Below are 25,912 nucleotides of genomic sequence, written 5' to 3'. Positions count from 1 at the left end.
AAAAGGAATTATAGAATACGATGATATCGAACCTCGCTCCGTTGAAGAATGTCAACGAAGAGCAGATTGGTCTAAATGGAAAGATGCGATCCAAACTGAATTGGATTCACTAAACAAAGAGACAGGTATTTGGGTCTATAACACTGACACCACCAAATATAAAACCTGTTGGCCACAAATGGGTCTTTGTTAGAAAGAGTAATGAGAAAAATGAGGTTGTTAGAAACAAAGCCCGCCTTGTGGCACAAGGTTTCTCACAACGCCCTGGAATCGACTACGAGGAGACATATTCTCCCGTAATGGACGTTATAACGTTCCGCTACCTTGTCAGTTTGGTAGTTTCCGAAAAACTTGACATGCAGCTTATGGATGTGGTTACTACATATCTCTATGGGGATCTAGATTCAGAGATATATATGAAGGTTCCAGATGGACTTCAATTACCCAAATCAAATGGCTCTAAACCACGGAGCGCGTTTTCAATAAGATTGAGACGCTCACTATATGGATTGAAACAATCCGGACGGATGTGGTATAACCGTCTAAGTGACTACTTGATTAGGAAGGGATATATTAACAATGAAATATGTCCATGCATGTTCATTAAAAGGACAAGTTCCGGATTTACAATTATAGCAGTTTATGTTGATGACATGAATCTAATTGGAACTCTAAATGAGTTAAAAGAAACTGCTAAATATTTGAAATATGAATTTGAGATGAAAGATCTTGGGAAAACACGGTTTTGTCTCGGAATAGAACTCGAGCACCGTAGTGATGGGATTATGATCCATCAGTCAGCATATACTCAAAAATTACTAAGGCGCTTTAATGAAGATAAAGCAAAGCCTGTGAGTACTCCTATGATCAGCCGTAGTCTTGAGCCCAGAAAAGATCCATTTCGTCCAAAGGATGAGGACGAAGGCTTATTAGAGGCTGAAGTGCCATATCTAAGTGCAATAGGTGCATTATTGTACTTAGCTCAATGCACAAGACCGGATATCTCATTTGCAGTGAACTTGTTGGCTCGACATAGTTCCTCGCCAACACGCCGCCATTGGATTGGTATAAAGACAATCTTTCGATACTTAAAAGGTACGATTGATATGAGCTTGTTTTATCCCTACAGGGAGAAAAGAAAAGACGGAAGTATGGGATTAGATCCCACAAGGCAAAAGGCCACCTTCCGTAATATGAATGCCGGTGACACCATCGATGGTGGCTGACGTTCTCCTCCTCCCCTCCATCAAAATGATAATAATGTTTTGATGGGTTTTGCTGATGCAGGGTATCTCTCTGACCCTCACAAAGGTCGCTCCCAAACAGGTTATGTCTTTACCATGGGAAGCACCGCGATATCTTGGAGATCCACAAAACAGACCCTTGTTGCTACTTCCTCAAATCATGCAGAGATTATTGCTCTACATGAAGCTGTGCGTGAATGCATATGGCTAAGGTCTGTAAATAGACACATTCGAGGAACCTGTGGTTTGAAGTCTACCACAGAAGAACCTACATGCATTTACGAAGATAATGCAGCTTGTATTGAGCAAATGAAATTAGGTTTCATCAAGGGGGACAATACCAAGCACATATCGCCAAAATTCTTTTACAATCAGCAACAACAAACACTTCTAAAAATTGAAGTAAATCAAATCCGATCAGAGGAAAATGTAGCGGACTTATTTACTAAGTCGTTACCAAAATCCCCTTTCGAGAAACATGTGAAGAGTATCGGATTGAGAAGGTTATCCGAACTCCCATGATCTCCAGGGGGAGTCTAAATCAGGGGGAGTATCCAGATACATACTCCACACTCAACGCGCGTTGTGCTCTTTTTCTCCTTCGACCAAGGTTGTTTTTTCCCACAGGGTTTTATTACTTGGCAAGGTTTTTTAACGAGGCAATTTCGAAGCGCACGACCTAGACAATACTGTTGACATGAAATATCCAAGGGGGAGTGTTGTAGTATATATGATTCATGTTGTACATATGAGTCATAGTATAAATGTCTATATCATGTATACAATAGGTACTTGAGTGTATAATGTAGGTATTGAGACTTGTGTGACAAGCTTTATGCCAAAGGGCAAAGCTTTATGCCAAAGGGCAACAAGCATGGCAATTATCATCATCACAGCCACCATGTGGAGCTGCAGCTGTAAATGTAGTTGTTATCAAATTGAGTTACTTTTTGAGCTTTCACACTTGCAATGTATTCCTATAAATACCTCTTTGTATGAGATGAATAAACACACTTGAATCTCCATTCTCTCTGAAATTTTACTCTTTCTCTCGGTATATCAATATATACTTGTCCTCAAACAGATCTCTCATTCTCTCCATGAAAATTTTCAACTAAGAGACAACACACTTGACACTTGAAGAACATGAGAAGTTTTTAGAATACTACAATCTTAAAACCACAACTGATGTCATATTACCAAGCATCAGGCCCGGCCCTGCCCAAGGGCAGGCTTGGCGACGGCCCAGGGCACAAAGAGAGTGGGGGCACACAATTTTTATATATAAAGCTATATATATATATAGTTAATTATGTACAAAAAATATATATATATATATATAATTGTATATTGAATTGTATATTGATTATGTATGTTAGGAGTGGAGAAGTTGTCTGCCAGCTTTGCTATTTGATTAGTTTATAGGGTTATTGGAGGGGAAAAAGTGGTTACTAGCTATTAGTTTATAGGGTTAGGCAATAGGCAGATGAAAGTGGAAAAAGTGACCGGCATTTGAGGCTTTGAGCACGCCTCTATTGAGAATTGGTATCATGCGTATGAAAAGTATTATTCTCTGCCTCTCTGAGTCTCTGTCTTGCTCTCTGCCTCTCTCCCAAGTCGGCAAGCCCCAAGTTCAAACGGGCAAATCTTGAAACCCAGCAAGCGTTTTCTTTAAATTGGTTGCAATGGCTGCTCAAATCTAGATTTCTATTTTCCAGGTATTGTTCTATGCTCCACTGTTTATTAATTATCATTCAAAGTGATTTCTAACAACCTACTCATTCATCAGTTTTCCATTTTGAATTTTCAATACTAGGTGCAACTCAGCAATTGGAAGGTGGATATGCAAGTCATTCTTGATCAGAAATGAAAAACAAGAAAGAAAAAAATTGATTCCAAATTTCCAGGTTTTATTGTTCTATCACTTCTATCAGTTCTATCACTTCTATGCTAAAGTGTTTATCATTCAAAGTTTAGTATTTTGCTTTCTTGTTTGAGTATTGTCTAACTAGTTTCATTGTTTCAATAATGTTTCCTCGGAAACAACTCTCGGGTTCTCAAAAAAGAAAAAGAAAGAAAAGAGAAGAAGAAATTATTCAATCTCAACGGGGATCTTTAGATAAATATTTTGTTAAAGAAACAAATGAATCTGTTGAAGATCATGTTGAGAATTTAGTAAATGAACCTGAACTACAAATTCATTCTAATGAGTTTGTAGAAAATCAGAATGAGGTAAACGAAGAACCTGATGATATAGGTGAAAATGAAAGTGACGAAACAGAAAATAATGAAAATCTTTGCCATGATGAAATTATTGCCAATAAACTTGAATGCTTGAAATCATCAGCTGATTTGAATATTTTTGATCCTAGAGTCTGGGATAGTCTAGATTCAAAAATGAGAGACTTGCTTGTAGAAAAAGGGCCTATTACAGAAACTAATATCAACTTTCCTAAGGATGAATTAGGTCGGCACTTTTCCTCGGAGTTTTATATTCGAAAATTACCAAATGGTGAATCTCTTGATAGAAAATGGTTGATTTACTCAAAAGAGCTAGATAAAGTTTTTTGTTTCTGTTGTAAATTATTTAAAACAGCTCGCTCGAGAAGTCAATTAGCAAGTGAAGGGATAAGAGATTGGAAACATCTTGGTACAACATTAAATTTACATGAAAACAGTTCTGAACACCTCAATAACTTGAGAACTTGGGCTGAGTTGCGAGTGAGATTGAATAAGAACCAAACAATTGATAAAGAGCTACAAGAGTTAATTAGGAAAGATACTGAACATTGGAAAGAAGTTATGGTCAGAATAATTGCTGTTGTGAAATGTCTTGCAAAGAATAATTTGGCCTTTCGTGGAACAAATGAAAAAAGTTATGAAGATTCCAATGGAAACTTTTTAGGCTTACTTGAAATGATTGCTGAGTTTGATCCCATAATGAAACAACATTTTCGACTTATTGAAGACAAAGAAATTCATTATCATTACCTCAGCCATAAAATTCAAAATGAGTTGATTGGTATGTTGGCCTTAAACGTCAAGAGTGCAGTCATTAAAAAAATCAAGGAGGCAAAATATTTTTCGGTAATCCTTGATTGCACTCCTGATGCAAGTCACAAAGAACAAATGACTTTAATTATAAGATGCGTAGATGTGTCGAGTTCTCCAATAAAAATAGAAGAGTTCTTTTTAGAATTTATAAATGTGGTAGATACATCTGGTTTAGAGCTTTTTAATGAATTACAAGCAGCTTTAGAATCTCTTGATTTAGATATTGATTGTGTGCGAGGACAAGGATATGATAATGGATCTAATATGAAAGGAAAACACCAAGGTGTTCAAAAAAGATTGCTTGATATAAATCCTAGAGCCTTTTATATGCCATGTGGTTGTCATTCTCTTAATTTAGTATTGTGTGACATGGCAAACTCTTGTCTTAAAGCAAAATCTTTTTTTGGAACATGTCAAACAATTTATACGGTGTTCTCTAATTCAACAAAGCGATGGAGTGTTTTGCTTGAATATATAGATGACTTGACTTTGAAATCTTTGTCAACTACGCGCTGGGAAAGTCATAATGAAAGTGTCAAAGCTATAAAAACTCAAGCTGCCCAAATAAAAGAAGCCTTAAAAAAACTGGCTGAAATTAGTGATGATGGAAAAGTGTGTAGGGATGCTGAATCTTTGATATCTGGTGAACTTTCAAGCTTTGATTTTATTTTAAGTTTGGTTATTTGGCATGACATTTTGTATAAAATTAACTTGGTTAGTAAAAAGTTACAATCCAAAGATATGCTTCTTGATGTTGCCGTGAAGAATTTAGAGGGACTGGTTTCTTATTTTGAAAAGTATAGGGAACATGGGTTTAATTCTGCCATGATTGAAGCTAAAGAAATTGCAAATGACATGGGAGTTGAGCCTGTATTTCCTATAAAACGTCATGTTTGCAGAAAAAGACATTTTGATGAAATTCCAAATACTGAAAGAGAACAACAATCTGCTCAAGAGTCCTTTAGAACTGATTACTTTTTGATTTTAGTTGATATGGCTCTTTCTCAATTAAAAAGCAGGTTTGAACAAATGAAAACTTTTGAATCTATTTTTGGCTTCTTATTTGATGCATCAAAGTTAGCTCACTTGGATGATGATGAATTGAAAAGTCATTGTTTGAATCTTGAAAATGCTTTGAGAAAGGGTGATGGTTCTGATATTGATGCGAAATATTTGCTTATGGAGTTACAAATTTTGCAGGAGATGTTGCCGAATGAGGCATATGAAACAGATAGGCCTTGGACATCCATTCAAATTATGGAGTTTGCTAAAAAAATGGATATGTTTCCAAGTGTTATGGTTGCCTACAGGATTTTATTGACTATACCGGTGACGGTAGCATCCGCTGAAAGAAGTTTTTCAAAATTGAAGTTATTAAAGTCTTATCTTCGGACTACCATGACTCAAGATAGGCTGAATGGACTAGCTATGTTAACCATTGAAAGAAATATGTTGGCAAATGTTGACTACAAAAAGATGATTGATGATTTTGCTTCAAGAAATGCAAGAAGACATCATTTTAGATGATTTGTAACTCCTTTATATTACAGAGTTTTGGTTTTATGTTCCTCCTATTGTGTAATGTTTATTTATGTAATAGCTCCTAAAAAAAATTTTAGATTATGACATTTGAGGCTAGTTGGGCACAAATTTTTTTTTTCGCCCTGGGCATCAAAAAGCTCAGGACCGGCCCTGCCAAGCATATAAGTGCTCAAATCTCAGAAATACGACTTGATACTTGAAAGTGTAAGAAGTGCCGAGAAGCTTACAATAATAAGCTCCACAACCATGTATGAGTAACTCATAAACAAGCCCACGGTACCAAATTGTCCAGGTCCTCTCTTTGTTGCTCCATTCGTTAAGCTTTCATGGAAACACACCATGAGAGCACAAAAATACGAATCTGACAGGAGGTTGTTCATACAGCTTGCAGGTAATAGAAGGCTTGTTTCCTAGATAGAAACCATGCATGCTTGCCTAAATGGCTTATCCAAGATGCAGATGGAGTTTGTTCTCAATATAGGGCAAAGTTACCAGCCTTCGCAAGAGCCAAGCAAACAGCAGCCACCTGGGAACATATTTGGGTGCTCTAATTTCTTGATCCTGGGGACAAAATCTGGGTAAGAGAGGAGAGGAGTCAGAGTGGACATCAAAAAAGTAAAAGAAATGTAATTCACCAAACCTACTAGAAGAAACTGATAATACAATTTATCCAAATAAACATAGAAGAAAGCATTAAATCAACATAAAAGAATTAGTTTGCAAATGAAGAACTTAATCAGATCCTGGGTTTTGTCTTAGTACATGAATGATATCATTATGTAAAGGTGAATTTATATTGTACCACAAAGTGCTACTTGGAAGAAGATGATTGCAGAGATTGGCAATGCAGAGAATAGTTGAAACTAATAAAAGATGACTGATGTTACATTCTATTTTGCTAAGTTTGAGTACAAGGTGCTTGACACTTGAATTTATATGAAATACTTTACTACTAATAAAGAGAAGAAAAAGAAAAACCCATCAAAAGAGGGAAAATAAAATGAATAAAACAGAACATGGGACAGCATAACCTTCAATGAAATTAATACATGCATGAGATGGAGAACTGAAGTACCTGAACTGAGTTTGCACCATGCCGGGTCCAGTTAAGTTGTTCTTCCATTTGAGTAGGATAAAGCCTGGTAAGAAATTACAAATTACGCGGAAACAACTATAAAGCCAGCCCTTGGAAAAACTGTAGTAAGTAAATAGCCTATAGAGCAGAGACCAGAGCAGGGTACAATGTATTTGAAAACGGGTGAATCAAATTAAAGAGAAACACCAGGAGGAAAGAAGAGGTAGGGGTTTGAAAAACTTACAATGATTTTAAAAACTGGTTGCACGTAGAACATGAATGGAAGTAACCGTGTACAACTGAAATATCAAACACTCAAAGCACATGTTTCCCCTCGAACTTGAACCCCATGAATATCCAACTGTGGTAGTTCAGGGAGGTCTCTCATAGCTTCAATGCAGACCTGATTTCAAAAAGATGATTTGTCAGATCTGAGGAAAAGAAAAAAGAGAAGGATAGACAAGTTTAATTCTTTTTAATATTGCTTCAGACAGCTTTTCAAAACAAAGAAGTCACACAATTGCTACATTGTATGGTCATGAAGGAAAGAATCCGTGGATAGTCTACAGTTGTGGAGGTAAAAGGGATCTCAAAAGTTTACAGTTGATTTTAAACGAAGATCTGAACATCTAGGACATGAATGTTAACTTTGGCATCTATCCGGATTATTCGAATACACGTAATCTCACAATTGGGACCCCTCAGCATGACTTCACATAGATGGTGAAAACCATGAATTTTCAGATGCAGTAATTTGGTGAGGTCCCTGCTAGATTCGGGGGTAAGTAGTTTTTCACATCATTGTTGGAGGGATCACGATTGTCTGACAACCGCAAGTGAATGAAGATCTGAAGTCTTCTGGCAGATATTTTACTTACAATAATTTCCATTGAACATGTCTCCCTACCCCCAAAATGAGAACAATAATGTTCATCCTTATCAATGTCTATTTTGGTTATACTAGAGGATGAACTCCCCATCACAAAAACTAGTACTTCTACGGGAAAAGAAATAATGGGACACAAAACATGAGGATAACCGATAATTTAAATAACAAGATGAAAGTGATAGAGGGAACAAGAACAAACACACATTATGCTCTTACGTTTGGAATTTAAGAAGTCAGCACCCTCACGCAGGCTATCCTCAGTGCTTCTTTTGTTTGCATAGCTTCCACTTTAGGTGGATACTTGTCATTCTCATAGCTGATGCTGATTAAAATCTGACACCAAGAAAGTATAATAGGTTACAATGACAATACAAATAATGAATATTGAAGGAAAGTAATTAAGAAATCATCCTGGTAGGCTTGCATTGATAAATGGCAAGTGCATTAAGTGTCATAAACGAATGACGAAAAGTTCTGGGTAAACTTCTTTACCAGGTCACCACACCACTGATTTGAGATAACTCAGGATGCAGCTAAAAGAGATCTAATCCTTGTAAATCAGCAGGGGATGACAAATGCAAATGGCAATCAGGCCCTTGAGTATTAATCAAACAGGGTATTGATATATTTTTATATCATTGCAAGTCTTCTTTAAAGAATGCAACATGGCAAACAATCCAACACAGCATTTCTTCGAGAAGATGTTAAATTCTCAGCATTTCTTGTAGAAGATGGTAAATTCGCAGCATGCATGTTCCTTCCCGAACCTGAGTTAAGAAAGATGAAAAATGAGACATAATAAGAAAGAAATTTGTAGAAAAAAGAAAATAAACAGAAAACAGATTGATTTGGTCAAAACATTACAGTCAAACTCAATTTTTGGGATGTGAGAAATCTTGGGCCATTCGGGGTCAGTCTCCTTGGTGCATCTTTTCTCGAGCAGGGGGCAACTATAAATGGAGAGCTTCTTCAATTTGGTGAGGCTTTTCATAGCATCTTGTGTAGGCAGAGACTCGAGATTCCAACATAAGCAGATAGTCAGAGTCTCAAGAGATGTAAGATTTCCCAACCACTCAGGAAGAGCCTCTATTCCGTCAAAATCTTGTATCCGTAGAGTTTTTAAACTAGTGTAGTGCTGAATTTGTTGGGGCAGAGACTTGAGCTTAGGCCACCCCCACAACTCTAACTTTTCAAGTTGTGAATCATGTGGTGGTGGAAGCTGAAAATCAGGGAAGGCGTCCAGCTTCCTCCAGAACGAACCAATTGTCAGCTTCTTCAAACGAGTGAGGCGGTGAAATCCTGTGGGCTCATATTTCAATTTCCCACAATTACATATCAACGACTGACGGAGATGAGCTGGAATAGATTCTGGACTACGGCAGTCCTCCTGTATAGACAAATACTGAACAAGACCTGTAAAGACTTCCTCCCGTTGATTCGTTGAGTCTTGGTGGTCGCACACATGATATGATACTGAAATCGATACTAGACTATAGCAACGAGTTATTTGCAGATACTGAAGAGAGGTGCAGAATTGGAGCCCACTCGGTAGGCTTAATAATCTCTGACAACCAACAATCCTCAAGCTCTGGAGAGATGTGATGCCCTCTGTGATTGGAATTGATGTTAGATTGTCACAATTTTCAATCACCAATTTCTGAAGAGAGGTGCAGTAGTCGAGCACACCTAGGCTTGATAATCTCTCACACCATCTGATATCCAATGTCCGGAGAGACGGCATGCACTGTGTGATTGGAATTGACATCAGATTGGGGCAGCTCCAGAATTTCAATTCCTGAAGAGAGGTGCAGTACTGGAGCCCAACCTCTAGGCTTGATAATCCCTCACAACTCTCGATGTTCAATTCACGGAGAGATGCGATGCCCCGTGTGATCCGAATCGACTTGAGGCTGGGACAACGTTCTATTCTCAACTGCTCAAGAAGAGGGAGTTTGTCTAGCCCATCAGGTAAATGACTTAGTTTCTTACAGAGGATAACAACGAGTGATCGAAGAGATTCGCAACAGCCAAATACATCAGGAGCAATACAAGTCAACTCATCACAATCACCTATGCTCAGATACTTGAGACACGTGTTCTTTTTCAACATCCCTTCCGGTAGGCAAGTGAGTCCCGTAGTAACTATGCTCAACGTCTTAAGACATGGAAAACGACTCGGAGCATTTCCCAAATTGGGACAGTGGCGGATTTTTAACTCTTCGAGGCAAGGGAATACCACGACTTCTCCTTCAGCTGGTGCTTCCATCCATTCAATGAGCTCTTTGCACTCAGAGATGTCTAATGTTTTCAGTGCTGGAAATAAAGTTGTACGAGTACCATAAAACTCAGCTCCCACACGTTTCAGCTTGTGCATCTTACTAATCTTAAGAGATCTTAGTTTAGGTAGATGGCCGAGTGTCGGCACTCCTTCACAATTGTTGCAGCCAACTAATCGAATCTCCTTCAAATTTTGGAGACTCATTATCCATGACGGAAATCTAGCACCCATGAAATTTTCAATGTTTAACCTTTGCAGCTCACCATGAGGTTCCAAGCCATCTAGTACATCAGTTTGATTTTCATTAGCTACCCCGCCGTGTGTCCATTTAAATGTCAGCTCATGTAAGTGACTCTTCTGCACTAAGCGAGCATTCTTTGCTTCTTCTTCATCCCTTACATGTTCTAGCCCATCAATAGCTAAGTGGCCTCTCAATTGGTTCAACCTACTCAACTCCTCAATGGCAGGATCACCTATCTCCTTACCCACGTTGAAGTTACGTAATGTTCGGAGATCAGTTAATCGCCCCAAAATCCCAGCCTCAAATTTCATTCTCTTATCAAAATAAAGAAGCCTCAAGTTGATCAAATTTTGAATCTCCTTTGGACACTTATCGAGATATGGTAATCTCAATGTTTGGAGGTTGTAGAGCTTGCCAATAGACTCTGGGAGTTCTTTGATTTTTGTACGGGAAAGATCTAGATGCCTTAAGTTGATCAAATTTTGAATCTCCTTTGGCCACTTATCGAGATACCACGGTAATCTCAATGTTTGGAGGTTGTAGAGCTTGCCAATAGACTCTGGGAGTTCTTTGATTTTTGTACGGGAAAGATCTAGATGCCTTAAGTTGATCAAATTTTGAATCTCCTTTGGACACTTATCGAGATATGGTAATCTCAATGTTTGGAGGTTGTAGAGCTTGCCAATAGACTCTGGGAGTTCTTTGATTTTTGTACGGGAAAGATCTAGATACCTCAAGTGCTTCAGCTTGTCAAGTGAATTTGGCAACTTCTGAGTCCAAACCCCATAGAAACTTAAGACACGTAAAGATCTTAACTTTGAGAAAATGATATTAGAGACCTGGACATTTGAAAAGAGTGAACGCAGTCTTGCAATACTTGTTTCTGACATACTTTGTAGTTCTGGAGTAGGAATCCGTGCAACATGTCGAATCTCACTATGATCCATCTTCTGATTGAAGTTCGGTGTCCAGCTCTCACACTTGGACACTTCTATTGCAAATTCATGCACAAGATCATGCATCTTGCATTCGGTGATGACGTCATCCTCATCCTTTGTAGCATCTTGAAACAAGGACTTTTGCAGTAGAGTATCAAAATACTCATTGCCTATATCCTCCATCTCCATCTTTTGTGTTCTTTGGCCAGGAGAAGGATTGAGAAAACCTTGAGCCATCCATAGTTGGATCAACTCTTCTTTTTCTATTAAGGAACCCATATCGAGCATTGAGCAATATGCAAAACATAGTTTCAATGGTGACTCCAAATTGTCAAAACTCAACTTCAAAACCGGCATGATTTCGCTATCCTTTTGGTTTTGCCATGTAGGACTTTCCAGAATTGAATTCCATTCGTTGCTATTCTTAGAATGCATCAAGCTTCCCAAAATCTACAGTTAATGAGTTTCAAATTTTAGCATAACTTCATCTATACAAATCAAATAATTAATAAGGTGAAGATCGATATCGTACCTTAGCTGCCAATGGAACACCAGCACACTTTTCGGCAATTTTTCTTCCGATTCGCTCTTGTTCTGAATCTATCGAAGGATTAGGAATATTAAATGCTCTATCCTGTATTATGGACCAACACTGATCATCCGAAAGAGTCCCTAGATAGCAATTAGGAAGTGTTCCCATGATTTCTGCAACCTTGCCACTACGGGTAGTGACAATCACAGTGCTTCCTTTGGCAGATTCTAGCTTCTGCAGATGCTCCTCCAAAATCTTCCAAAGTCGAGGAACCTCATTCCAAACATCATCAAGTACAAGAAAATACCTTTTCCCTTTCAACTTCTTGCAGAGGCTTGGAATCAATTCTTCCAGAGTTTCAGGGTTTGCTGTCGTCTCCTCACATAATTTCAGCATTCGACGTAAAATTGATTTGACATCAAAAGTTTTAGATACATACACCCAGAGCGTTATATCAAAATACTCTTTCATTTCACCTTCCTTCAGTTGCTTCACTTGCTTGGTAAGCGAGCGAGCCAACGTTGTTTTACCCAAGCCTGCTAATCCTACAACGGCCATCACCAAAAGCATCTTTTCTTGATTGTTGGGGTTGGTCAAGGTTGCAGTTATATTTGACACAACCTCATCCCTTCCAACAATGATTGCATCATTGCGGGTGAATTCATGTTTCTCAAGCAATGAGGTTGTTTCCCTGCCCTGCATACCTTGACTGGATGATGCACCTCCATTTGAACTCCTTGTCAGTCCCACAGCAGCTGCTTGTTTGTAGAGATCATCCAAGGATTTATTGATGTTGCCAATCTTGCATGCCATCTGAAGACGAACGAAGATTCTGCGTATGTCCTTACAGAGGATTGTCCCCTCTAGATCGATCCGAACAAATTCATATTGAACTTCATCCACGACATCTTCTGCAGCATAAGCTACGGTTACAAGCTCCTTCTTCCAGCGAGCCATAGCCGACAACGGTTCCCGATCTTCGGGTTCTGGCGCAGCATCACGTATCATACTTCCAATCAAATCTGAGGATTGTTTGAGCTTATCTAGTTCTTTTCTGAAACAGAAGAAGATTTTGGGGCTCAATTGATCAGTAGCGAGTGAAGCCACATTACCCACTGCCCCTCCGGCAGCGGATAGAAGGAGAGAGGATACAATAGTCATGATCGATTCTCTCAATCTAGATCTCACTCTCAATGGCGAACAGTAGTCACACAGGCTTGGAGTCCTTGACTTATTGTAATTGAATAACGCTCGACATATGTAACAACCTAACAGTCAGCTACCTCCCATCCACCGTTCCTTTTATTTTAGTCTTTTCCAATAAAACCTGGTGCTTGAAAAAAAAATATTAAAATAAAAGCCTCTGAGTGACTGCGAGTCTCAATCTTCCCTCTCTCTCTAGACCGGATCAGATGACTTCTGCTCGGTGCGGAAGAATTATGACAGTTGTAGATCTAGAGTACTTGGGCCCAGTTCGGCCCCGCTGAATCAGATTATCAACTTAATTGTCAAGTTAAGCTGGTAGAAATGTTTGGTAAATATCGAAAAACCTTCTTAGTTATTAAGCTCACAATCCTCAATACAACTTATGGAAGTTGTCCAATTGCAGCTTTGGAAAGCTGCTGCCAGAATAAGCAGCGGTTGCTCTTGATGAATATATTGAAATGTCAAGAAAGGCATTGTCATCTTCTTAATCTACATGTTTTTTACCCTGTTTGAAGTCATACTGTTATACTCATATCTCCACTAAATGCAGTTAATTTACTATTTTTTTTCTTCATCCAAACTGCTATTTGAATGTTATTTTAATTGAAAGCAACAAAAACATTAGTGTTGATATTAATGGGTTTGGAAATTGAATCAATAGGCCTTAATTCGCTGGTCCCTTCTGTAGAATCGCTGTCAATCTGTATGTAATTAGGTTTTTATTTAATTAGAATATCCTGTAATTATGGAAAGATTGTTTCCTATTAGAGTTAGACTACTCCTTTGTATTTGTATATATATATCCCCATTGTGGGATGAATAGATTAATCGAATTAACCCTGAATTGAAGTATTCTTTTCTACTTGGTATCAGAGCAGGTTCAATCCTTTGAACTTGCATGCATCCTTTGAATCCTAAATCCTGAATCCTGAATCCTGAATCCCAAAGCACAACTTGTCTGCATCCTTTGAATCCTAAATCCTGAATCCTGAATCTTGAATCCCAAACCACACCACAAACCGCTGCGTACCACCACCATTAAAATCAAGCGATCCCTGAATTTTTGAAACCCTAGAAAAACCAAACCTGAAAAAAAACAAACCCCAAATTCCTCAATGGCCGTTCAACGCCGACCAGGTCCTCCTCCAGGCTTCTCAGGTCCTTCTCCACGCCGTCCTCATGACAAACCAAACCCATACGCAAACAAAAAATGTGTTGTCTGTGGGGAAGTAGGTCATACCAAGGAGCGGTGCTATGAAGTGATTGGCTACCCTGATTGGTGGGACTTCACCAGGAAACCGCGAAAGAATCCGGGTAAGGCGGCTATTGCTACTACAGAGGAAGAGCATCTCGACAATGCCTCTGCTAATGTAGCGCAGTCAGGTATGAAGGGTAAGGCTACTTTGAATAATACATGGATAATTGATACAGGTGCATCTGATCATATGACCAATGACCCTAGTCTTGTGAAAAACCTTAGACGTTCTTCTCAAAATATTGTCTCTACTGCTGATGGTACTCCAACTCCGGTCACCGGAGAAGGTTCTATTGCTATATCTGATACCTTAACCCTTGAATCTGTCTTAGTTGTTCCATCACTAGCTTATAATCTCCTGTCTGTTGGTCAAGTTATTTTAGCTCTTGCATGTATTGTGACCTTCTATCCGTCTTTCTGTGTGTTTCAGGACATTCTGACTCGACGGATTCTTGGTTATGGTGTTAGAAGGGGGAAATTATACTATCTGGATCTGACAGAGACTGGAAAGAAGCAGAAGCATCTTTTGGGACAAGCTAATCAGATCAACGGGGTAGAGAATGCGAAGGAAGCTGTATGGTTATGGCATCGCCGTTTAGGTCACCTATCCTTTCGTTATCTTAAGAAGCTGCAACCTCAATTGTTTTCACTTGTTAGTGATTTGGATTTCCACTGTGACATCTGTGAACTGGCCAAGAGTCACCGTATTTCATATTCACCAAGTCTTAATAAAAGTCCTGTTCCTTTTATGAAGATTCACTCCGATGTCTGGGGTCCTGCGAAAATTCCTTCTCTTTCTGGAGCTCGGTATTTTGTCACATTTATTGATGATTGCACTCGCATGACATGGGTGTCATTACTGAAGAATAAGAGTGATGTATTTGGAATGTTTACCGAATTTCACAAAATGGTGGCAACTCAGTATCAACAATCCATCAGAGTGTTTCAGTCTGACAATGGTGGAGAGTTTGTGAATGGCCCTATGATTGAGTTTTGCCGGTCACATGGAATTCGTCATCAAACCTCCAATTCTTATACTCCTCAACAGAATGGTTTAGCAGAACGGAAGAACAGGCAGTTGATGGAAGTTGTTCGTGCTTCCTTGTTTGGCATGAATGTACCTCGGTCCTATTGGGGCGAAGCAGTGAAATCAGCAGCATATCTTATCAACCGTACTCCTTCCCGGGTGATTGAGTTTCAGAATCCTCATCAAAAGCTTCATACACTTTTGACCATCCCTTCTATGCCTAATTTGGAGCCCCGGGTGTTTGGGTGCACAACTTATGTTCATATTCCCAAGCCTCAACGTAGCAAGCTTGATCCCCGTGCCCGTAAGTGTATATTTGTTGGTTATGCTGACTTCCAGAAGGGTTATCGATGTTATGATCCTCTTACTGGCACTATACATATATCTCTTGATGTCTCATTCCGTGAATCAGAGCCATATTTCTCAGGAGGAACTTCTCAGTCTTCCCTTCAGGGGGAGAGAGGTTATGAAGGGAATCCTTGTTCTATTATTGATTCTGATGTCTTTGAAGACTTGGAAGATTTGGAGGAACGATTTGAAGGTAGAAATTCAGAAACAGAAAATGCGACTGCCGAACAGAGGAATGCGACTGCCGAACAGAGGAATGCAACTGCCGAACAGAGTGTTGTAAATTCCGAACAGAGGAATGCAACTGCCGAACAGAGTGTTGTAAATTCCGAAACAGAAAATGAGACTGCCGAACAGAGTGTTGTAAATTCCGAAACAGAAAATGCGACTGCCGAACGGAGTGTTGTGAATTCTGAAACAAGGAATGCGACTGCCGAACAGAGTGTTGTGAATTCCGAAATAGAGAATGCAACTGCTGAAACTGCCAAACAGAGCGTTGTGAATTCTGAGACAGAAGAGACGACCTTTCTGGATAATTTGAAACAAAATCAAGACATATCTGAAGCTCACGCACAAGATATTCCCCCTTCTGCCTCACCAACTGAAGATCCCAGTCAGAATGATCCACCTCAGGTACCCCTAAACTTTAATGAGTCTTCTGGGTTAGAAAGTGTCGAACCTAGGAAATCACAAAGGGTTACTAAGGGAATTCCTAAGAAACAATATGAACCAGATATCAAAGCCAAAGCTAAATACCGTATAGCTAATTTTATGTCTAACCATAGGATTTCTGGGTCACATGCACTTGTTGTTGATCAATTATCTACTGTATCTATTCCTAGTAACGTGCAGGATGCATTGACGAATCCAAAATGGACCAAGGCGATGAATGAAGAATTGGAAGCTCTTCAGAAAAATGCAACATGGGAGCTAGTACCTATGCCAGTTGGAAAGAAGACTGTAGGATGTCGTTGGGTATTTACTGTGAAGCTTAATGCAGATGGAACTATTAATAGATACAAAGCGAGGTTGGTTGCCAAAGGCTATACACAACGCTATGGGATTGATTATGAGGAGACTTTTGCACCTGTGGCAAAGATTAATACTGTCCGGATTCTAATCTCACTTGCAGCAAACAAAGATTGGCCCTTGCACCAGTTTGATGTGAAGAATGCGTTTCTTAATGGGAATTTGGAGGAAGAAGTGTACATGGATATGCCCCCAGGTGTTAAGAATTACCCAAGTGATGTTGGCAAGGTGTGTAAATTGAAGAAGTCTTTGTATGGCCTAAAACAGTCTCCAAGAGCTTGGTTTGGAAGATTTTCAAAGTCCATGAAGGCCTTTGGATATAGACAGAGCAATTCTGACCATACCTTGTTCATCAAGCGCAAGAATGGTAAGATTACAGCTCTTATTGTATATGTTGATGACATGATTGTTACAGGAGATGATCTGAAGGAGATAAATGAATTGCAAAAGTATTTGTCAAAGGAGTTTGAAATGAAGGATCTAGGACAACTAAAGTATTTTTTGGGTATTGAAGTTGCAAGGTCTAAGAAGGGGATTTCACTTTCACAGAGGAAATATGTTCTTGATTTACTTGCTGAAACGGGGATGCTGGACTGCCGACCCATCGAGACACCCATTGAGATGAATCACGGACTTGCTATCTATCCTGATCAAGTGCCAACTGATAAAGGGAGGTATCAACGTCTTGTAGGAAGGTTGATTTATCTTTCACATACTAGACCTGATATTGCTTATGCTGTGAGTGTTGTTAGTCAATTTATGCATTGTCCTAGTGAAGAGCATATGGATGCAGTTTTTCGTATTTTGAGGTACTTGAAGAGGGCGCCAGGTAAAGGGTTACTGTTTCAGAAAAAAGATGAATTGGAAGTTGTTGGGTACACAGATGCAGATTGGGCTGGTGATAAAACGGACAGACGTTCTACATCTGGGTACTTCACTTTTGTTGGAGGGAACCTTGTCACTTGGCGTAGCAAAAAGCAAAAAGTCGTTGCCAGATCAAGTGCAGAAGCTGAGTTCCGAGGTATGGCACATGGAGTATGTGAAATATTGTGGATTCGTAATGTCTTGAAGGACCTGGGTTACAAGCTTAAAAAGCCTATGGATTTGCATTGTGATAATACAGCTGCCATTGAGATTGCACATAATCCAGTTCAGCATGATAGAACAAAGCATGTGGAGGTTGACCGTCATTTTATTAAAGAAAATCTTGACAGAAAGTTTATTCGCTTTCCATTTGTAAACTCAGAGGAGCAATTAGCTGATGTTCTTACTAAAGGAGTGTCCAGGAAGGTATTTGACAGCTCGGTTGACAAGTTGGGCATGATTGACATCTATGCACCAACTTGAGGGGGAGTGTAGAATCGCTGTCAATCTGTATGTAATTAGGTTTTTATTTAATTAGAATATCCTGTAATTATGGAAAGATTGTTTCCTATTAGAGTTAGACTACTCCTTTGTATTTGTATATATATATCCCCATTGTGGGATGAATAGATTAATCGAATTAACCCTGAATTGAAGTATTCTTTTCTACTCCTTCTTGGCCTGGTGGCCTTTGCTTTATTTGTGAAGACTACTAGGTCCAGGATCGACTGGCATCACCAAACAACAAGAACCAAAAAAAAAAAAAAAAATAGGCCTTAATTCAAATAGGTTTGGCGTAATGCCTATTATAGTCATTTACATAGTGACAACACTTCCATATCAAAATTGACCAAATACTTTAACATCACTCATTAAACTCACAGCACTTTTGAAACACAATGTACCAAACACTAAACAACTTTACTTTAAAACTTATTAATCACACAACACAACTAAAGCCGCTTATTTTAAAAGCACACTTAAATCAAACTAGGCAATTGATTTTAGCTTAGAGAATCTTTTGACTCTCATGCCCATTTGGCCATATATAATTGTCATTTGGACGTTGCTACGTAAGTTTCTTTGTGATATCAAGGATCAAGGATTTCATAGTTTCAAAAGACCTATTGAAATAGAAGTTAGAATTTAGAATTAGGACAATGATGGGGGGCCTTAATGAGGCCTGAGATTTGTAGCCTCAAAATCCTAGCTGTCATACTATGCAAGCAAATACAAATTTTATTTTCAATTTCACATTACATATCTTGCCACATCATAATCTCACAATACTAACTTTCCCATTTTATATTTCCTTTTAGATTTTGAAGACAACATGAATATATGTGTATGGCCCAAACAACGATTACTTGTTTCAGATGTAATAGTGTAGATTCGTCTAGATATCCTGATCAATCTTTGATTAGGTTTCGTTGTACAATTAAAATTTTATACTTGTAATCCTTTATATAAAGATGCTAATGTTATCAATTATTGACATGTTTGAGATTCCTTCAAGCATGATTGAAAGTTTGTTGGACTTAGTTGAAATTTAGGCGGACATGATTGAAGCTCAACTTTAAAACATACACGTTTCTTTCTTCTTCTGTTTTTGGTACAGTGATGTTTTTCTTCCCTACGCTGCTCGCAATTCCGAAATCTTTTTTTTTTTTTTTTCTTTCCATTTCTGACCATGTACCTGTAGTGTTTCCAATTTTTTAGAACCCATCATGCTTCTAAAGACATGTTGAAATAGAAGTTAGAATATATGATTATTCCATCATAATGGTGAAAAACAACAATAATACAGAATGGGAGTTGATTTCCCCACCGTAAGATTATCAAGCATTTTATCATTTTAATTTTTTCCATTAAGTTTCTTTGTGATATCAAGGATCGAGGATTTCATAGTTTGAAAATAGAGCAGTATGCAAACTATCCATGTGGTATGATTTTTGATAAACTCCATCGTCTGAGTAAGGACAACACAGGAAAATCAATAGATCATGGTTCTGTATAATTCCACAACTAGACGTGTTTGACACTTTGATTATACGCATTTATATGCGTATAATTATATCTAAAACACTATAAATAAGCCAATCCCCTTGTTAATTAATATGTGATTAATTCATTTTCATTATTTTGTAGAAATAAGTGGAATTGCGGAAACGAGAGAAAATGGTGTGAGATTGGAGCAAATTGGAGTTTCCGACAAAAGGACGAAATAGTCAATGCGGGTCAACACGGTCAACGCCATCAAGGAAGCGGAATCCAAAACCACAATATATATTGCGTGCGGTGGTGCCGTAGAATTGTAAAAATCGAAGATAGAAGAAGAAATGCAATTTAATTAATTAAGATAATTAATCAGACGATTAATTGCTTAATTAATTAGTAAGGCACTAGCAGCCAACTTAATTAAACTTAATCAATGTTTAATTAAGAATGGCTAGTGTGAGAAACACGTGCAGCAGCCTTGGTTTCTTTCTTCTTTTGTATTGGACCACACAAACCATGACACGTGGCTGCTCCCTTCCTTGCTTTTACACACATCAGCCTTATTATCTTCCCCTGACGCAAAAGCATAGCCAGCACCTCATATATATATATATATATAGACGACCATTTGGGAGAAAAAGAACCCTAGACCCTAGCAGTGGCCGCACCACACTCAAAACAGAGGCAGCCCCTTTGGGCTGCTCTCTCTCTCTCTCTCTCTCTCTCTCTCTCTCTCCTCTCCTCTCCTCCTTCTCCTCCATTTTTCCTCTTTTCTTTCGTTTTATTTTAGGGATTTCAAGGAATTTCTCACACAAGCTTCAAGGATCTATTAAAGGGCTCAACCTCTACAAGATTCAAGATTTGGGTAATTGTGGGAGTTATAATTCAATAGTAGTCATGTTGGCTTTCTAGCTAATTGTGGCTATTATTGTTTTCTCCTACACTTCTCTTTTCTTTTCTCTTTGAATTTTGTATTTTTGATGTCTATAATTATGGGTTGTGAGTAATTTTCTTGTTGGGTTTTAGGGTTGTGTCCCTAACCCAAAATTTTGTGTAAAAGATGTTTAATTTAATGTAATGATGCAATTTTCATATGATGGATGCTTATATCTATTTTTGTTGGGTTAAAATGCATGTCTAGGAGTCTAGTCAACTCTAGGGTGTGTATTTTGAGCATGTCTAGGATGGAGTTAGGGGCTTGACTCCCTCTAATTCCTAAGCTAGAAACCTTCAATTTCGTATTCGAGGGGTTGTAAGCATGGTGATTTACTCCCGTTGCGTGATTGTGCGGGCGGGTCGCTTAGTAGTCTAATTCCTCGATCTCTACGCCTCTTGATGTGAATTAGTAACCATTGAACCGGCTCTAATTCATGCCAAGTGAGTCCCTACGGCCCTTGAACCGGAGTAGGAATACCATGAAAGGGAATTTCGGTCCTTGAGCCTTGAACCGCCTTGGATACGACTACCGCCAAACTAGGAAATATGCATCTATATTAGATTAGCTTCCGACACATGAAATTTGGTAAAGGAACCTCCCTAGCACCCGACATTCCCATTTATTTGGTTACACTTTTATTAATTTCTTTGCATTTTTATTAATTGCTTTACATTTCATTACATTTTGTTAATCTAAAATCATCTCTCAAAATATTGAATTTCGACTCATTGTAGATAATCATCACTAGGCTCTTAGTTGTGATTAGGCTTTGGTGAGAACCAAAACCGAGCATTGCTAGGGCTTGGTGCCTTAGATTAACATTTTTATTTATTTTCTTTTTCTTTTCTTTGTTTGCTAAGTGTCTTTATTTCCGATTACCCAAGGATTATGGGTTAGCCAGTAATCCCCGTGGTACGATAAACTTTGGGCATAATATTTCCCTATCTTGACAACGATACGTGCGCTTGCGTAAAGGTGTATCAAGTCAATGGCGCCGTTGCCGGGGATTAGGGTTTAATAGCCTTAATCCCTTGGTGAATCGGTTCTTTAGGTCACTTTAGCATATTTTTGTTTCTTTGAAAAAAAAAAAAAAGGAATATTTGTTGATCTAAATAGTTTATTATGTTTTGTGTAGTAATTTTTCTATTTTCTTTTTAAGTTTTGGTTACTTATCTCATTCTTGTGAATCCATAGGTACTTATTTTCTATTACATTGAGCTATGGATCGGTGGAACTATGGATGGGAAGACCCATGGGGATATGAGCAAGAAAGTTTATATGGTGGAGGTTATCAAGCTTATGAGCCTAGAAAGGAATTCGCTGAAGGACTACTAGCTCAATTGCAAGCTTCTCAAGCTCTCTTGCAAGCCTCCCAAGCTCGATTGCAAGCTTCTCAAGAGATGCTTATACATTCCAACGAGCAACTTAAGGCTAGTCTTGCACAAGAGCCACCCTTCACCATTTATGAGCATGAATCTTTCTTTGACCAAGTGAAGCCTATTTCAAGAGAAAATGTACGTGTCAAACATCTTGAGCAAGAGTCGTTTATGCAAATTGAAGATGATTATAGTGATGTTGATGTACAAGAAATTGAGCTTGGTTATGAAAGTTCCAATGCAAGTGGGGTGAGAGACTACTCTTCGGCGGAATGGGTACAATCTAAGCTTCCAAATGAAGGGGAGATACTTGAAGATGATTCCGAAGAAGAGGATGGCTTGTCTAATGAGTCGGATGCGGAGTTTGAAGTCATACACCCTACTCCCTTATTCATTGAGGTCGATATTCCCATGGAGGAAGAGAGTCCTTCAATACCTTGTGATGATGAAGAAATTGAAGAGCCAAGGACTTTCTTGCCTCCCACATCCATGGAGATCCATCATGAGCTTCCCAAGGTGGATTGTAGAATATTGATCACTTATGTTATTCATGAGAGGATTGGGATCAAGGTACTTTTACCTCCTAATCCACCATTAAGTGGTCAATGTTTCTACAATGAGGTGATAGATTGGAAAGGAAGTGAACCTCTTGCACTCGACCTTTCCCATCACTTGCAAGAGCTTCTACCACCTATTGTTTGTAAGGGCATTATTTCTATACCACTTGAGAAGGAGAAGGCAAGTATATTGGCTCCTAGAAGAAAAATGGAGAAGAATGGGAAGATTAAGAAGCTACACTTTTGGCCACCAATTGGAGTATTCTTATGTAGCTCTTGGTCTTGCCTCTATGATACATCAATGAGTCCCTTAGCCCCAAACAATAGGGTGGTCGTACTTGAGAAGTATCCACCTTGACAACGATCATGTTCTATAGACCGGCTTGGGGTCTTTAAAAACAAGCGCTTCTAGGGAGGCAACCCTAGGTGGTTTTGAAATTTTCTTGTTCATTTTGCATCAATAAGGCTATTTAGCCATCTTTTTGGGAGGTGTTTGGAATGTGGAGAATAAGGAGATATTTTTAGCTGCAATTCTTGTGTGGAGGTCATGGAGGATGATTTTGGGTTATGAGTTGATGGGATGAAGACCACGAGCTTAATGGAGGACCCTTGTCCTTATTCTTTGATTGCCTATTTGTGACGCATTGCTCTTTGGACACTATATATTTCTCAATGGAGTCGATCTTTCATGAGCACCTAGAGCTAGCTTGGAGCATACGTTAAGGAAGTCAAGGCCTTGTGCCTTGAGGTTGGTGTCTCATATTTTCTTCTCCGAAGGTTGTGAGCAATGGAGGTGTCTACAAAGGGGGTTTTCCGTAACTTTACTCCGCATTTAGATTTTTATTTTCATGTTAATTTTTGTGCTTTCGCCCGGACTTCACTCTCATGCCTAAATCCAACACGGATTTAGCTTTCAAGCTCACTTTACAACATTGAGGACAATGTTGGGTTTAAGTGTGGGGTTGAGGGCTCGGGTGGCCCTATCGAAAAAAAAAAAAATTAGATTAGCTTTATGTAATTATATTTTAGTGGTTAATGCCTTTTCCAACTCCAATGACGAGCCATGAACTTAACTTGTTGTGATTGTGGATAGATTGAGCATGATGTAGGACTTCGAATTTGTTTTGTGATTGAGTGTATATGTGATCTATGCTTGATTATATGTGTGCACATAGCCTATGTTAGGTTCGTTCATCATAGTTAGAGAAGCATATAGATTATTCGATTAACTTGCATGCCTTATTTGTGAGCTTTTGTGCCTATATCTATAGTGTATGCATCGTTCATTCACTTATTCTTTCATGTGTGTACAATTTCATGACATTGCGTATCTAGAACTTGCTTGAGACCTCTCGAGGTTACTTTTAGCTTGCGACATGATAGAAAGGATGGAGGCATTAGGACTATATACCACCATGGCCAAAGAAGTAGGTGCCCAAAAATATTTACCACTAGATTGCCACTTTGAGCCTATTTATATAATTTAGCCTTTTTGTTCATTACCACCACAAATTCCTACCTAGCCTATATACTTTTATCCTACCCTTCCATGGTAGTTGGTGAAGCGATTCGAGAGAATGACTTTATGTTTGAGTGCTTCCAAAGAAAAGAAAAGTCAAATGTGTGAGGTTATAAAAGAATAAGTGTGGGGGTAAGTGATTTGTATAGAAAAGAAAGTTCTCAAAAAAAAAAAAAAAAAAAAAAGTTGTGTAAAGAAAAAAAAGAGTATTACGTAGGAAAAAAAAAAAAAAAGTTAGTGCAAATAGAAAGAAAGTTCAAAAAAAAAAAAAAAAAAAAAAAAGTATTACATAGTTTAGTTAGCGGGTTGTACATTGGGTTTAGAGTAAGTGACTTAGCACTAGAAATCAAAAGTCTTAGATCTCTACAAGAGAGAGTTGCTTCACCGATTTCCATGGACTTTGTATTTCCCTATCTTTCATTTCTATTAGCCACTTGCCTTTAGCCCCATTACAACCAAATAAAAGACCTCTTAATCTTGAATGTTGTGAGCTACCTAGCGGAGATGAGATCGAAGAGCAAGCATATGGTGATGCGTGTTATGAAATTGCTTTTGAGTGAAACACATATAGCCCCTAAACACTTGAGCGGTAATATTTAGTGAACCTATGTGAGTTTAGTGGGTTATGTCGGGTCTTCTATGTGCCTATTTGATTGTGGTGGATTGATTTGACACATGGTCAACACATGCATATACTTGAACATTTTTCACCTGTGCATCTTAATTGCCTTACAAATTTAAAAATCTTATGCTATGCTTTCGTCTACTTCATGGTCGTATACATAATTAGTTCTCCGAGGGTTATGGTTGGAAAGGCTAATACTGCATTTTACTTATGTTTGAGTTGGTAGATTCTCAGATTATGTTTCATTTAGTTCGCTTGGGGACAAGCAAAGTTCAAGTGTGGGGGTGTGATTATACGCATTTATATGCGTATAATTATATCTAAAACACTATAAATAAGCCAATCCCCTTGTTAATTAATATGTGATTAATTCATTTTCATTATTTTGTAGAAATAAGTGGAATTGCGGAAACGAGAGAAAATGGTGTGAGATTGGAGCAAATTGGAGTTTCCGACAAAAGGACGAAATAGTCAATGCGGGTCAACACGGTCAACGCCATCAAGGAAGCGGAATCCAAAACCACAATATATATTGCGTGCGGTGGTGCCGTAGAATTGTAAAAATCGAAGATAGAAGAAGAAATGCAATTTAATTAATTAAGATAATTAATCAGACGATTAATTGCTTAATTAATTAGTAAGGCACTAGCAGCCAACTTAATTAAACTTAATCAATGTTTAATTAAGAATGGCTAGTGTGAGAAACACGTGCAGCAGCCTTGGTTTCTTTCTTCTTTTGTATTGGACCACACAAACCATGACACGTGGCTGCTCCCTTCCTTGCTTTTACACACATCAGCCTTATTATCTTCCCCTGACGCAAAAGCATAGCCAGCACCTCATATATATATATATATATAGACGACCATTTGGGAGAAAAAGAACCCTAGACCCTAGCAGTGGCCGCACCACACTCAAAACAGAGGCAGCCCCTTTGGGCTGCTCTCTCTCTCTCTCTCTCTCTCTCTCTCTCTCTCTCTCTCCTCTCCTCTCCTCCTTCTCCTCCATTTTTCCTCTTTTCTTTCGTTTTATTTTAGGGATTTCAAGGAATTTCTCACACAAGCTTCAAGGATCTATTAAAGGGCTCAACCTCTACAAGATTCAAGATTTGGGTAATTGTGGGAGTTATAATTCAATAGTAGTCATGTTGGCTTTCTAGCTAATTGTGGCTATTATTGTTTTCTCCTACACTTCTCTTTTCTTTTCTCTTTGAATTTTGTATTTTTGATGTCTATAATTATGGGTTGTGAGTAATTTTCTTGTTGGGTTTTAGGGTTGTGTCCCTAACCCAAAATTTTGTGTAAAAGATGTTTAATTTAATGTAATGATGCAATTTTCATATGATGGATGCTTATATCTATTTTTGTTGGGTTAAAAT

At 38.4% G+C, this 25,912-nt stretch overlaps 3 protein-coding genes across 5 annotated transcripts; 2 read left to right on the top strand and 1 right to left on the bottom strand.

The window, feature by feature from the left end:
* Positions 1 to 2,685: 2,685 nt before the first annotated feature.
* Positions 2,686 to 5,866, top strand: LOC112192572 (zinc finger MYM-type protein 1). The gene is made up of 2 exons (XM_040516471.1): positions 2,686 to 2,962; positions 3,061 to 5,866. Exon 2 carries the CDS (start codon positions 3,273 to 3,275, stop codon positions 5,823 to 5,825), a length of 2,553 nt encoding a protein of 850 aa, XP_040372405.1. The 5' UTR covers positions 2,686 to 2,962; positions 3,061 to 3,272; the 3' UTR covers positions 5,826 to 5,866.
* Positions 5,825 to 13,046, bottom strand: LOC112194909 (putative disease resistance protein RGA3). Of its 3 annotated transcripts, XM_040516470.1 has the most exons (8): positions 11,794 to 13,046; positions 9,200 to 11,711; positions 8,669 to 9,169; positions 8,297 to 8,571; positions 8,021 to 8,137; positions 7,160 to 7,318; positions 6,916 to 6,979; positions 5,825 to 6,414 (listed from the first exon to the last, which is right to left on the bottom strand). In XM_040516470.1, the coding sequence occupies exons 1-4, from the start codon at positions 12,952 to 12,954 to the stop codon at positions 8,456 to 8,458; spliced, it is 4,290 nt and encodes a 1,429-aa protein (XP_040372404.1). In that variant the 5' UTR covers positions 12,955 to 13,046; the 3' UTR covers positions 5,825 to 6,414; positions 6,916 to 6,979; positions 7,160 to 7,318; positions 8,021 to 8,137; positions 8,297 to 8,455. The 3 variants fall into 3 exon arrangements, with proteins under 3 accessions (XP_040372404.1, XP_040372403.1, XP_024190929.1); XM_040516469.1 differs by having other exon boundaries at positions 6,916 to 7,053; positions 8,669 to 11,711; positions 11,794 to 13,044; XM_024335161.2 differs by having other exon boundaries at positions 8,669 to 11,711; positions 11,794 to 13,044.
* Positions 13,047 to 20,324: 7,278 nt separating this feature from the next.
* LOC121052187 lies at positions 20,325 to 23,124 on the top strand. The gene is made up of 2 exons (XM_040516472.1): positions 20,325 to 20,385; positions 21,652 to 23,124. Exon 2 carries the CDS (start codon positions 21,678 to 21,680, stop codon positions 22,746 to 22,748), a length of 1,071 nt encoding a protein of 356 aa, XP_040372406.1. The 5' UTR covers positions 20,325 to 20,385; positions 21,652 to 21,677; the 3' UTR covers positions 22,749 to 23,124.
* The last annotated feature ends 2,788 nt before the right edge of the window (positions 23,125 to 25,912 follow it).

The sequence above is a fragment of the Rosa chinensis genome, chromosome 3 (genome assembly GCF_002994745.2).
Source record: "Rosa chinensis cultivar Old Blush chromosome 3, RchiOBHm-V2, whole genome shotgun sequence".
Lineage (NCBI taxonomy): Eukaryota > Viridiplantae > Streptophyta > Magnoliopsida > Rosales > Rosaceae > Rosa > Rosa chinensis.
Note: the sequence above shows the minus strand (reverse complement) of the source record. Positions and strands in the feature narration are given on the sequence as shown.